Source organism: Vipera ursinii (assembly GCF_947247035.1).
Source record: "Vipera ursinii genome assembly, chromosome: 4".
Lineage (NCBI taxonomy): Eukaryota > Metazoa > Chordata > Lepidosauria > Squamata > Viperidae > Vipera > Vipera ursinii.
Genome location: NC_139514.1, coordinates 38497119 through 38512221, shown reverse-complemented (window position 1 = coordinate 38512221; position 15103 = coordinate 38497119). Strand labels below are relative to the sequence as shown.

Below are 15103 nucleotides of genomic sequence, written 5' to 3'. Positions count from 1 at the left end.
CTATCTCCTTGCTCTGTAGTGTTACAGATATCAGCCTTTTCTCCCCCCCTCCCATTTTGGGGAAGGCTAACTACTTTCACAAGAGATAAATAACATCAAACTTTTTTTTGAAAAAATGAAATTAGAGTATAAAAATCTTTTTTTTAACAGGCACAAGCAAAATTCAGTGGCAAAATTGTACACATCTTAGAAACTTAATCTCACCTTATAAATATATAAAGGAAAATGTAAGTTCCTAGATACATCATAAAATGATGTTGTTCTATTTCTAATTTAAAGGGAACTTTGCTATAAGAGATTGCATAAAGTCCACAAGTACTCACTTTGCCTGGAGAACATAAATACCAAAGGTATTAAATTAGACTAAACACATGAAGACAATGTAAAGAAATACCCAAACATATGCAATATTTCTAGTTGATTGTTTTTCATGTATTCTTTCAAAGATAACTTTTTTTAAAAAACAGACTTTTCTTTGCCCCAAATGTTTCTGAATTTCTCTTCCAGATCCCTAAGAATTTTAGTCATTTAATTCTGAGGTAGTTGGGAATATATAACAAGTTTCTTTCTCTTGTTTTGATTCTCAACTTTTGCCTTTGCTTTAAAATGACAGCTTTTATCCTTAGGAGAAAGGAAGGGATTTGGGTTAATCCCCATTATCCAGTTCTCAAATCATACATTTGGTTAGAATAGGCTTTGAAACCCAGAAACTGCTGGCAAACAATGGATGTTGTGGGTAGGGTTACAGTATTAATGTGGTTTTGATATGTTTTCTAGATAGGAGGTCCCCAACCTTTTGGGCATCAGGGACCGGTTACACGAGAGAGGTTTTTCTGCGGACCGGAAGGGGCTGGTTTTGTGCGCTGCCAGCACCCTGCGGATGGGGTTTTGCTTGTTTGTGCGGACTGGTTGCTGGTATGCCGCGGCCAGGTACTGGTCCATGGACTGGGGGTTGGAGATCACTGTTCTAGATTGCCTTACCCCGTGTTGAAAAGTGAGTGATATTGTGTACGTTTTATGAATCTATCAATCACAGAACAAATCACAACAGCACAATGATTGTGGCCTTATGCATAAAATACACTACCTCAGTTAATTAAACCACGATTTGCTGGAATTAGCTCAATAATCTGCACTTCAGCAAAACACTAAATAGTAAACTAACCACAGTAGCTGGATTCATACAGCACACCAAATTAAGCAGCTACATTTTAATCAAGAGTATTATGTAGTGTTTGATGAAGTATTTTTTAATCGGGACATTTTAAATGTGCATAACAACTCTATAACAAGACATAATATAAATAGTGTCACATACTAAAACTCAGGTGTCCCTTTTCTGTTGTGATGCCTGCCTTCTGGAACAGCACATTCAAGACTTGGATGACCTTGATCCTGTTGACCTTCCATAAGGCCTGGAAAACCTGGTTTTTCTCCTGGTATTAGACCAGAATAATGGATGAGCCTGGATTGAAATTGAACTGATTTGGGGCTGCCCTTGTTTTCTTTTGTGCTGTTTTTCTTGTGTTGGTTTTGTTTCTTTTTAATCCTACATTAGCTGCCCAGAATTGTAATTTATGAGTTCAGTGGCTTTATATTTTGATTAAATAATTAATAAATATACAGTTTTTAATCTTGCAAATCAAACTATTAACAGTTTTAATATTTTCAACACTTGTAATAAATGGTTTAGATTTCACATTAATTTCTATATTCTCTCTTCTGGTAATCCTTTTGGGCTAGGACCACGGTTAGCTGTAGAAAGAAGCTAACTTTAGTTTGTGAATTCTTAAACTACACTGAATTCCTTAGCTTTTAAGACACTGAAAACTTAGTTTTCTGCATTATCTGGGACTATACAGGTGAGACAGAGAACAGAACCTGGCTAGGATGTAGTAGAATAACAAGAAAAACAGAATTGGATGAGACCTTCGAGGTCTTCTAGTCCAACCTCCTGCTCAAGCAGGAAAATCCATACCATTTCAGACGAATGGCAAAAAGAGAATATATTTAAAATAAGGTGGTTTTTTTTTTAATAAAAAAACGTATTTGCAAACCCTTTGCAAAGGGCTAAAAAATAAAGTCTCCGGAGGGGGTGGTGGTGCATTTCATCCTAAATCTGAGTATCTTCTTGAAGAGAGCATCTTTTTTTTTCCCTAGCCAACCACGGAAAAATGTATTGCCATTGTTTTTTCCGGGATATTTTTTGACTACTGGCAAGCTGATGGTTCCATCCAATACTGACCATTTCCAGAAGAGCGAAGGACAGGTCTACGTCGAGTTTTAAAAGGCAGAAATTCAAGTTTTAAAAGGCAGAAATTCCACCCGTGCTGGTTCTCTAAGCTAAAGAGCCTTGGTGGAGCAATGGGCTAATGCCTCCTTAAGTAACACCAGCTGCCTGCAATTAGCGCAGGTTCGAGTCCCACCAGGCTCAAGGTTGACTCAGCCTTCCATCCTTCCGAGGTAGGTAAAATGAGGACCCAGATTGTTAGGGGCAATAAGCTGAATTTGTAATAATGCCGCTGGGGGGGGGGGGGCGAAAGCTCTAATAAGCAGGCATATACATAGAATGAAGGCTATTGCTAAGCACATTTGATTTGTGCTTAGATTGTAAGCCGCCCTGAGTCTTCGGAGAAGGGCGGGATATAAATGGGGATTAAAATAAAAAAAATAAAGAAGGCGTGGCATAAGACAACAAGGCACTCCCAGAGGTCTTCAAACTCGGCCCTTTTATGACTCATGGACTTCAACTCCCAGAATTCCTCAGACAGGGTGCCTGGCTGAGGAATTCTGGGAGTTGAAGTCCATGAGTCATAAAAGGGCCGAGTTTGAAGACCCCAAGCCGAAGCTCTCGGTGCCACAGAAGACCGCGAAGGCGTCGCTCTCCCATCATTTGTCAGGAAAGCTAACGCCCCGCCTGGTCTCTTTGATAGGCGGGTAAAAGCAACAAGTCCGCTTCGAGTACGGGAGGGCGCGTCCACGCCTCCTCCTCCTTCCGAGCAGCGGCCTTTGCCAGCGTTTGCAGCCCACGTGGCTTGGCCGCCGGCGCCCTTCCATAGCCGAATGCTATAAGCGGCTCAGGTCGGGACGAAGTGGGCGCGAAGGGACCAGAAGCGGGAGCTGCTATTTTTGCCCGCTTCCCGAAAGGGAGGCTGGCGCTTCCTTCGTCCATTGCAGCTTGTGTGAGTCCGGTCCTTTTTGTCCTTTCCCCTGCCCCCCCCCCCACCCCGGCGAATGCTGCCAGACCTTGCTGTCGGATCGAGCGATGTTTTCTGCAAAGGGCCTCCCGCGCTTCTTTACCAGTTCAAGCCTCGTTCTTGAAATGGGCATGTTCGGAGCTTCCCGGGACGCCCGTGTTTCGGAGGGAGTTGGGAAGCTCCGAAGCTTGCTGTCCCAATTGGGGGACGGGAAGCGGCCTGCCAATCGACGTGGAAATCTGTTCTTCCCGGTAAGCCAGCGTTTCCCAACCTTAGGAACTTGAAGATGCGTGGACTTCAACTCCCAGAATTCCCCAGCCAGCTATGCTGGCTGGGGAATTCTGGGAGTTGAAGTCCACGCATCTTCAAGTTCCTAAGGTTGGGAAACGCTGCGGTAAACGTCGGTACCTATTGTAGGAAGGAAAACATACCTTTTGCTCATTCGGAGGAAGAGGAAGGAAAGGGACCTGGTGCAGAAGAATGAAGTCTGTTCTGCGAGTTTGGCCCTTTGCAGATCTTAGGAGTATTGGAGCCTAGGATATGAGGACGTGTCGCTCCCAGTAAAAGGGTCTTCCAGACTGTAGTATCCACCTCTCCCCAATCTTTGGGGTGTAGATTTCCATTAAAAGCAACACTGCTGCTGTGATTATAGTAGAAGGATAAGCCTAGGTGTTTTTTTTCGTTATTACTCACATTTAGTCTCTTCTCCATGAATTTGTGAGAAGCATGCTTGATTGAAAATGGAATACGTTCCTGCATTATTTATTTATTTATTTATTTATTTATTTATATATTTGATTTGTATACCGCCCTTTTCCCTAAGGACTCAGGGCGGTGAACAGTGACATAAATAACAGAATGCGCAAATACAGATATTGAAAACAAATTAAACCCTAATTTTGCCCAAATGCAGAAGATAGTTATCTTAAAACAATAATTAAAACAGAACCCCTCAGCCACCGACGCACTTATGGGGATTAGAAAAAAAAATGTTCTGATACCATTTCAAAATAGCATGCAGATCAGGTAAGATGATCAACAAGCAGGGGGGGTGGGAAAGGAGAAAGCCAAGGTCAGGGGTAGACAACCTCTGCTCTTTTATGACTCATGGACTTCAACTCCCAGAATTCCTCAGTCAGCTGTGCTGACTGAGGAATTCTGGGAGTTGAAGTCCATGAGTCATAAAAGAGCCGAGGTTGCTTACCCCTGGCCTAGGTAAACAGCCACTTTCCCCTCTCCCCCCCTTATCGATCATCTTGCCTGACCTGTATGCTATTTGGAAATGATATAAAAAAAATTCTTAACCCGATAAAGGTGTAGGTGTGTGTGTGTGTGTACTTTTCTGATGCACAAACTTGTTCCGTTTTCAATCAAGACAGCATGCCTGTCACAAACTCATGGAGAAGAGACTGGATTTAAGTATTAATGAAAACAACACTTAGTTTTATGTAGACTGAATGTAGCTGAAGTGAGTCTGTCTTACTTTACTACTGGATTAAAGCCATAGCCACTTCTTGAACCATCATAAAGCAACACTGGAATTTGATCCTAATTGCCAAACTGCTCTGCTTCTGTTACATCTGTGAGTTATTGCCAAATAGTGATTTTCTGATCTGTACAAGTGCCATAATTGGTTTTCTGGTTTTACTTCAGCATATCATCAGCCATCTGGAGTCCTCATCTTGCATTCCATATGGCATCTTATACTGTGAAATAAACAGATTGGAAAAGAGGGCAGCAAAAGCCCAGGAGGAAAGATACAGCCTCTGCCATGATTATGCAACTAATAAGGACCTGTATACTAGAACTATAGAAGCTGTATAGCTGTTGGGAACCACATATTTTTAAGGGATTTGTGAGAAGATGGTTGAAACTGACAAATACAGGGAACTTGTAAATAATGAACAATAACCAAGTTTATGTTTCTTTGTTATTTTCTTGACCTTGCAATAAGGAAAAGGATTCATTTATTTATGTAAAATATTTATATAGCCTCCCATCTTATAACTAACTATGGGTAGCTCCCAATCAAAAATTGTTCCATCTAAAGTTAACAGCCCAGGGTTGCCATTTCAGGTACTCTTTAATACAGAATTATGCTGATGTATTCTGCCTTTCTCCTGAGATTAAACAGCAGGGGTCTGCTGTTTTAATCCAGTGCCTTGTTAGAAGCCTAAAAAGGACTGACTACATACAATTACACACACATTCCAGTTCTTTGGTTTCTGAACAGGTAAGACTTGTAGGCTAAATGAAAAATACTGGTTATTACTTATAAAGCCCTTTATAACATTGCTTTGTGCTGTGTCAAGGACGATTTCTCCCAGAATGATTTTGCCGACCCTTTAGGTAATCTTGAGAGAGCCTGTTGAAGGTCCTATCCACTGGGTAAGTGAGGGAACTGTGGGCACAAAAGCAGGCCTTTATGCTAGCTCAGTGATGGCGAACCTTTTTGAAACCGAGTGCTCAAAACCCGCCCTGCCCCCCACCCTAACTCCACCCCAGCCACCCGCAGGGCCACTCATAGCCTCCACGGCCCGCTGTGGATCGCCGAAGCGGCCCAGCAGTACCATGGCAGCCACGCCCCGCGCCCTGCAGCATCAGCTGCATGCAACAGGGCATGAGGGTGGAGTCTTGACCCCCCGACAGGCTGCCATGTCCTTGGCTGCGCTGCTCCTTGTGCACAGGGGCGATTCTCCAGGGGGGCTTCTGGTGAGGGGGCCGCAGGGGGAGGCAAGGCTGGGGCGATGGCATGCGTCCCCATAGAGAGGGCTCTGAGTGCTGCCTCTGGCACGCGTGCCATAGGTTTGCCACCATTGTGGTAGCTAAAGTGTTGGTAAATGTCCCTGACACTTTCTCAAAGCTCTCAAAACAATTTTACTCAAGTGGGCTTTTGAAGCTTTATGTTACTGCCCTGTTTCTTATTTTATGTGCTTTTATGCTTCAAAGGATTTGTTCTCTGTGGTTGTATTTTGTGATGTTTTCTGCATTTTTTAAAAAAATGTTTCTATACACTTCCTTTAGTGGTAGGAGCAGTGTAATAATGATAATGATGGTGATAAAAATTAACACATATTTTTCTGCAAGCTTTTTTTCCCCTCTGTGGAGTATCATTCCAAAGAAGTATGTTTCATACAGCAATCTGTCATCACCTCTGTTAATACCTGGGATGATGACGTACTTTTAGATTAGTTGCGGGGTTCTCAGATTTGCAATATTGGGATTTCTGGTGATAAGTGAATTGGTGTGAGTGATTCCATGTGAATAAAACTTAAAGATTTCTTGGGGGGGACTAACTGGTTTTACAGATGTTGATACTATGTTCTAAATTTTATAATTAGGGTTTAAGTTTTATAAGCCTCCTTGTAGTTACATTAAAGGAACAACAAAATATAAAGCCAAAAAAAAATGTTGAACAGAATCTAACTGCTGGAAATTGAATCTAGTAGTGCGGCTATGCTTCCTGATCCTAAGCAACTTTGCACAGAAATAAAATCCACTGGTTTCAGTACATTATGTTATGTCATCCTATCTATGTGGAAAATTAACTTTGAATGTACTTGTTGGGTGTATTTTGTTGAAATAAGTATAAAATCAGGTGTTTATTTCTTTGTTTCTTGTATAGCATCATGCCCAAGAAAGGAGGAAGACGAGCTAAAATAGAGAAGGAACCAGATTTGCCAAGCAAGCAAGCAAGAACAGAAGCAGTTGGTCCTTTGCTTTGGAAATATGATAATCCAGAGAGCTTATTTGAGAGTTTGATTGCTCCTGTCAAAGAGGATGAATTTTTTAGAGAATATTGGGAACAGAAGCCACTGTTGCTTCAGAGAGATGACTCCTCCGTGGCCTCATATTATCAGTCTCTCTTTCAGTTAGCTGACTTGAAAGACCTAGTCAAACTAGGTTTGTATTATGGAAAAGACATCAATATTTGTAGATGTATGAATGGCAAAAAACTTATTTTTAATAAAGGTGGAAAAGTAACTTATGCACAACTGAAGAAACATTTCGATCAGAAAAAGGCTACAATACAATTTCACCAGCCACAGAGATTTAAGGTAAATAAAGAACAATGGTTTGCATTGCTGAGACTTATCATTTCACATTACAAGTAGTCCTTGGGTTATGATATCAAAGGGAACCCGGATAGCTGTTTTTAAGTAATGTAAAGTGCAACAATACATGAATTTATCATGTAATGACAACAATCCCAGCAGTTCTATTTGCCATCATAAGCCCAAGAGACATAGATTGTTAAGCAGCAGTTATCCTAGGGAAGGAGTATGAGGGTGCCATGGGTGGTGGGAGAGTCCTTGACCCAACACATGAGCCATGGCAAGGGGAAAGAGACCATGGGCTGGTGCAAGGGAGGTAGGGGGAAGGAGATCACAGTGCTGCAACAAGTGCAGAGAGGCCACAGGTGGCTGTGAGCACAGGGCAACTGAGGGAAAATGGCTGTGGGTTTGTGTGAATGCAGGGAAGCTTCATGAAGGATGCCTAATACTTTTTATGAATGAGAACCTATTTGAATTTTAGGATTGGTTAAATATAAGTTCAAAATTATAACCTCTGTATAAAGCCTTAATTCATTTCCAGTAGAGCTGAAGTAACTATGATATCATTGTTTCAATCCTTGGGATCCACCATGTAACATGATGTGGAGGGATCCTCTCCATTGTGCCCAGCCAGTTACATTTTTCCTTCTTATTCCAAAGGCATTCATTAATCTATAGCTATTATCTGATTTCGTTGGAATTATTTGCTGATCAACCTTTTCTCACAAGTAACCTTGTCATACACAGATCTTAGGTTTTCCTCAAATATGCTGATATTTCCATACGCTGAGGCTTCTTAGTAGCCTCATAACGATGAGGATAACATAATTGTATTAGGACTTTCCTTTCTTTAACCATTCTCAGTTGCTGTTCCTCGCTTGCTCTCTAGCCAAATGGAGTTAGATTGGCCAAGTCTTGGCGCGGTATATTTAAATGTCAGAAGAGTTTTGTATTGCCAGGGTCCTGAAAATGACCTACACAGAAGTTTGCTAAAGAAGATAAAGTTTACTATTTTTGCTTTAATTTTTGCTTGTTTGAACATTTGATTTGTCTCAGCTAATACAGGTATTGGTGAGCTTTATTTAGGCTCACTTCTCCTGAGTAATACACAATTTTTGTCTTATCTTGCCATATTTGGAATAGTAGAATGCAGATTTGTATGATAAATGATAGTTGCTTTTCCATTGTTAAAGTTATTTCTTTTGTATTAAAATAAGGATTTGCTCTGGAGGATACAAGAAAAACTGGAATGTTACTTTGGCTCATTGGTTGGATCTAATGTTTACATTACTCCTCCTGGATCTCAAGGCCTACCTCCACACTATGATGATGTTGAGGTAAAGAGACCCTTATTTGCGTGTAAATTTTCTGCTCAGGTATTTTCAAGAACAGAAATTTTAGGGGAGTTGTCACATATGCTCTGGACTGAAAAATATGGAAGTTGAATTGTAATAAATTAGATAATCTTCATGATAAAAACTGATATTGGATGCTGAGCATATGTCTACAAGCACATTTTGCTTTAAATGAAAAATTCTTGCTGTCTATTAAAATTTCCTTGTGGAATTTGGCTGCCATAAATGTGTATTCTTTAGAAAGAATAGGTAAAGGTACAATTTACTGTAGGGTATTCTGATGTGTGTTGACTTATGGCACTTGTAGGTGTTTATCTTACAACTTGAAGGGGAGAAACACTGGCGACTCTACCGCCCAACTGTACCTCTAGCTCAAGAATACAATGCTGAACCTGAAGAGAGAATTGGAACTCCAACTCATGATTTCATATTAAAGGTAGCATATGCAAAATCTCTCTTTTTATTCTTAAGCCATAAAAAAGAGAATAGACTTAATTTAATGTTTTCAGAATACATTTATACTCATGTAACAACATATCCCATTACTGTTCTTTTTCCTTTGCCTGTCACATATGTTCAGAGGATTTTCTAATTTCAAACATAAATTGAAAAAGCACGTTAAAAAAAGAAAAGGAATCTGTTCTGTATGTCCAGTGTAGTTAAGATGTAGAATTTGAAATCTGCTTTTATTCCAATATAGCGCTGCATGAAATGAGAGCTTATGTCATGACAAAAATATATATTCACCGTTTTGTTATTGTCAGTAGGTAGGCAAACATTACAACTTGGACATCAGCACTTACAGTTCCTATTATAACTACTATGCTTGCATTTCCTTTCAGCCAGGAGACATGTTGTATTTTCCAAGAGGAACAATTCATCAAGCTGACACTCCTCTTGGGATATCTCATTCTACTCATATTACCATTAGCACGTATCAGAACAAGTAAGCATCTTGTATTATATTTCTAGTATAATTTGGTTGATGATTTTACTGAAATTAAACAGTTGTTGGCATGTTGATACTGTAGTCATACCAGAAAAGTGTTAAAAACAAAACTTGGTAAGTTTTGCTATTATGTGCAGAAATTGCTTTATTATGTTTGGGTTTGTGTAGTACCCAGCAGCACAGGAAATACTGTACCATACAGGTGGTAGGAAGAATGGATTCAGCTAAGCATCAATGTATCCTAGAAGTTAGTGTCCCATGGTCATTGAAGAAATGGAACCTGGAAAGTGATTGGATGTTTCAGTAAGAATTACAGCCTGAAAAGTACCTCCAAATTATTGATGAAATAACTTTTGGAATGGACTTCATAGTCCCTCAGGTTGAATATTTCTGAAAATCTACGGGGAGACATCAGACATGTAGCATAGGCAAGAACACTTCAGAACATTTATTAACTCAGTTGTTTTTCTTGGGCCTTTCCTTGGCTTTTCATGTTCATGTACATTGAAAAATTAATTTTTTAGTGGGATTTGAGCACTTCACCACTTTCTATTTGGGGTCCCCTTAAAGGTCTCTTTGAAATTGCAAATTAATCGAAAGTTCGGCAGTCTGCCTCTTACGGAAGGAGACAACCAAGTTTTTAAGAAAATCACAAGGATGTTTTAACATTTTAGAACCATTTACAATACTTTGAATCTGGGAAACTGCCATGGAAGGTGTCATAAAATAGTGGCAGGGAGAAGTTGGACATGCACAAAGCATTCATTTCACAGAAAACTAAAATCAGGAATCTAAATGACATGAAGGTGCTCAAGACCTTGAGTACAAGGTAGAGGTGGATCCAGACAGTGCTGGGAGCCATAGGTTCGATGTCATCCTTTCTCCAAAACATGCTATCTGATACAGTCCAAGCACAATGGTAAAACTGAGTTCACTCTGATGTCAATGGGACTTCTGTGAAAGTCTGAATGTATGGTGTGAAGTTCTGAGTTTTGCTAGTTTGGCCCCTATGCTTTAGGTACATTTTATCTTCAATAAGAAACATTTCTGTAGATTGTTAATATCTTATTTGTTCTTAATAACTTTAATTTGTTTTGTGCATGCCAGCTCTTGGAGAGATTACTTACTGGACATGGTTCCTGGACTTCTTTTAGATATAGCAAAAGAAGATGCTGAGTTTCGAAAGAACATTCCAAGGCAATTGTTAATGGTAAAGCTGCGAGGCTAAAGGAAAAATAATTTGTTTGTCTGCTTTTAGAAGCAAATTTCGTAGCCACGGTGTCAATTGTAAAGTAATTCCTTTTAATCACCACTAAGAGTTCCATGATGCTATTTTTGTGAGAACTGTGAGCTTTGACTCTTAGCAAAAGATCTTAAAAATGTTTTTATTTTTAAATGCCTTTATGTGAAAGCAGTATGTTAACGAGTCCTCCATATTTCTAATGGGATATTTTTCATGCTGCTTTGTCAGCTTATGGCAGGATCATAGAACAATTATGTTCCAAATATATTTCTTACAAAAATTTAAAACTTAAAAATAATCTAAAACTGAATATGAAATGTACATTTTCATTTTAAAAAATATGTTGTGTTCTTGGATGTATGTATAAAGCATTCACAAGTCTCCTTTATCATTCCATGAATGGCCTCTGTAGTAATTAAGTTCTCATTTCAGGTTTTTAGCAAGTTATTCTTGTCTTTTTGTTTAGAAAATGGATTTATCTGATTCATCTAAGCAGTTAAGTAGCTTCCTGAAACGCCTTGAAGTCCATTTGAAAAATGGGAAGAAACTGAGATCATCCTATATGAAAAAAGATTTTATTACGAGCAGATTACCTCCGTTTATTGCAACTGATTTTGATTTTCTCACTCCAGGTGACATTTAAATTCCCTATGGATATATTTTCAAAAAATAAGGGGACAACTTTTATTGTGATCATAATTATAAAATATTTAAAAACCAACCACATGGAAGCAGCTTGCAAGAATTCATACTTAAAGAGACAACACAGTTACTACATTAAAAAATCCATGCTTCAATTTATATTTATTAATAAGGAGATTTGTGGAAGATTGCATTAGCAGCCTCTTGAGTCTCCACTACTCATCCAGGCAGACCACCTGAAGAAGACATTGTCTGTCTTTGTGGTAGCTGCAGCTGCTTTTCTTAGTTTGAGTGTGACAAGTAGTTAAATGTTGCCTAACAGCTTTTCTCTTCCAAATAATGTGGATGCTGTTTGTTTTTTTTAGATGGACCTCTACCAAAAGTTGATAGCACAATCAGGCTAAGGTTTAAAGACTACACAATAATTACAACAGAATTAGAACAAGATCTTCTGGTGAGTACAAAGGAGGAAGACAGAAAACATGTTTTCCCATGAGGCCATCTCTATGGTCAGCACGCTGTTCTTTGCATGCATAGTTGTGCCCAAAATCATCTAATTGAGCTGTGTAATTGTATTATAGTAATACTGTTGCTCTGTTCCATAAATAGAAAGTGCTAGCATTTAAGAAGGTTAAAAGGCTACACAGTGTAAAGTTGAATTATCAACTGAGATAAGGTCAGAAATCTCATTACATTTGTAAAAAATAATAATAATACCGAGTATAATTAAGAATCACCACAAATAATAAATGAAAGTTAGTTATTCACCCAGCCATGAAGAGGAGAAATGATTGTATGAAAATGCTTTTACGTTATATACTAGCTGGCTAATGTATAAAAACATATTTCTTATGTTTTTTCAGAATGATTCAGTCAGAGAAATGGTTTTTGTTTATCACTGCTTAAAGAATAAAAGGCAGATCCATATGATGGGGAATGACAATATGAATAAAGAAGAAACAGCAGAGGTTGGTTTTATTTCTGTTTAGCAGATCTAATAGTGCTACAGTCCATTTTTTATTATTTTTAAATCCTAAACATCTCTTCTCAAGTGGCATTGTTGTCTATATTTTCTCCTTTGCAGTTGTCAGGAGTACAGATAGTCCTCGACTTATAACCACAATTCAGATCAGAATTTTTGTTGCTAAGCAAAATGCTTATTAAGTGAGTCATGCCCAATTTTATGACCTTTTATTCCATGGTGGTTAAGCAAATCGCTACAATTGTCAAGTGAATGCAGTTGTCAAATGAATCCAGCTTCCCCCATTGACTCTGCATGTCAGTAGATGGCTGGTACGATTGCAAATGGTGATCATTTGACCCTGGGATATTGCAGCTGTCATAAATACATGCCCATTACCAAGCACCTGAATTTTGATCATGGGACCGTGAGGATGCTATGATGGTTGTAAGTGTGAGTTTCAGCTATAAGTCACTTTTGTCTATGCCATTGTAACTTTGAACAGTCACTAAATGAATGGGTTGTAAGTCGAGGACTAGCTGTACATACATCTTTTTACAAATTTCATATAGTTCATTTTTCCTCATTTTTCAAATTGCTTGAGATTCTTCTTCAGCCCTTTTTTGTAGATAAATGTAGTTCATAGATGCACCTTCTTTATGTTATGTGTGAATACATGATCTCAGGACGAATATGTAACCTTTATTTATACGTTTTGATTTATTTGGCTACCCTTCTTGCCAGAGTGACTTTGGGAGACAAAGTAAATTTATAATTGGAAGAATAAAAATAACTATAAAGCACTGTGTATAATCAAAGATTAAAAAAGAGATGGCAGCCACAAAGCAATGACAAATCACCCTGGCCTCATTAAGGTCTGACTCCTATGCCTGGTCAAACAACCACGTTTTCAATGCTATTGGAAGGCCAGCAAACTTGGGACCAATATAATTTCAGGAGGTTCTAGAGGGTGAGTGCCATGACAAAAAAAGAAAGTTCCATTTCTTTTTTAGAGGATGAGCATAGAAATAATAACTTATTTCAGGCTCAAATATTTAGGAGTATGGTTTTGTATATGCATTTATGTACATGTGTATATCAGTGTATGCTGGTTAGCTTACATACTGTAGCAGTTCTTAGAAGTCTTGGTAAGTCATATCTTTGGATGCTAATTTTCTTCTTAATTGAAATGGGGAAACACCATATGCTACCCAATCTTCTTTGGCATAAGGAGCAAACGTAATAAATGAAACTATAAGAATATTGTGTAAGTAATTTGAGTTGGGAAAGAAATTTAGTGTCTCTTCAACCGATTGTTAAACCCCCCCCAAAAAACAAAACAAAAACCCCCCCTCCAAACTCCAGGAAATAAATTCTCATAAACATGCTACTATATCATCATTTTGTGTTACCATTCTGCAAGTATGTTACACATTTTCTCCTCATTTGGAATAGTTTTCTAGAATTAGATCTATGATTGCATACTGTATCCTAAACATAATGGTAGTTTGATTTTGATTTGATATGTTATATGGATGTAGTCTTTGTAACTTGATTTATGGCTTGATGCAGTTTGTGATTCCAATGTCTTCAACTGTTACTTAGAAAATTGTGGTTTAATGTACTTCGTATGGACAACACATATATCATATAGTTCTCTTCCACTATAGCTTTATAAATTTTATGGGATATCTTGATACATGACACTTGGGTTCCTACAATAATTATAACCAGCATGAGCCTTAGCCAACTGAAACACTAGTTATACTAATAATTGTGTATAGAGTTACTATTAGGTCAGAGCACATATTGATATGTTCTGTAAATTTATATGTAACTAATGTTTAATTTTACTTGATTTTTTTAACAAGCATTTTTCTTCTTTAAGAAGGCACATGGATTACGATTTCCTCTTTCTCACATGGATGCACTGAAACAAATATGGAGCTGTGATGCTGTTTGCGTTAAGGACCTTAATCTTGATTCAGAAGCAGAAAAAGAGAACTTAGTGATATCATTGTGGACTGAATGCCTTGTTGAAGTAATCTAAAGACAGGTTCTCATCACAGTTATGAAACCTTATATATTTTGTATTTGTGTAGAAGAGTCTACTAAATTACCTTAAGGTAAATCACCTTAATGAACAAGGACTTGATAACTAGGCAAAGCATATTACATAGAAATTATTCCTAAAAGGCTTTCATACAAAGTCTTAGGCATTTAGTAAGATTGTGAAGCATCTGATGCTTTTCAAAATGCCAGATAGTTATGAATTTAGGGATGAAAACATATAAATCTGAAATATGAGCAGGAGTCTGCCTGATTTCTTAATGTGCAAAATAAGAACACATTTAAGGTAGTAAATATATAATTGGGGTCAGTGATGACTTTATACAGAAAGTTGTTTATTTGTGCTAATTAAATTTGCTTCCTAAAGTGTCATCTGATATTGTGAATAGTAGTGTGTTCTTTGAATGAAGCCAAGACATGCAGTATAATAAATTTAAGTGAAGAAAATTCTACAATTTGTGTAGCATCTTATCTTGTGTCCATGAATATCAGAAGCAGCATGTTGCTAACCATGTAAGCTTATGAGCAGGAGAATGAAAATTATGACTTTTAGTATCTTTTCCTTCTTAACCCAGTGTGGGAATAGTTGGAGTGTGTTTGATTGCTTTTTCATTGAGTGGAAACCTTTTGG

The 15103-nt window shown here is 38.2% G+C and overlaps 1 protein-coding gene across 2 annotated transcripts; it reads left to right on the top strand.

Moving 5' to 3' along the window:
* Positions 1-2998: 2998 nt before the first annotated feature.
* On the top strand, positions 2999-14904 carry RIOX2 (ribosomal oxygenase 2). 2 transcript variants are annotated; one of them, XM_083361610.1, is made up of 10 exons: positions 2999-3182; positions 6823-7255; positions 8470-8589; positions 8915-9043; positions 9450-9553; positions 10664-10766; positions 11266-11431; positions 11807-11895; positions 12305-12409; positions 14294-14904. In XM_083361610.1, exons 2-10 carry the CDS (start codon positions 6827-6829, stop codon positions 14450-14452), a joined length of 1404 nt encoding a protein of 467 aa, XP_083217736.1. In that variant the 5' UTR covers positions 2999-3182; positions 6823-6826; the 3' UTR covers positions 14453-14904. The 2 variants fall into 2 exon arrangements, with proteins under 2 accessions (XP_083217736.1, XP_083217735.1); XM_083361609.1 differs by having other exon boundaries at positions 14291-14904.
* The last annotated feature ends 199 nt before the right edge of the window (positions 14905-15103 follow it).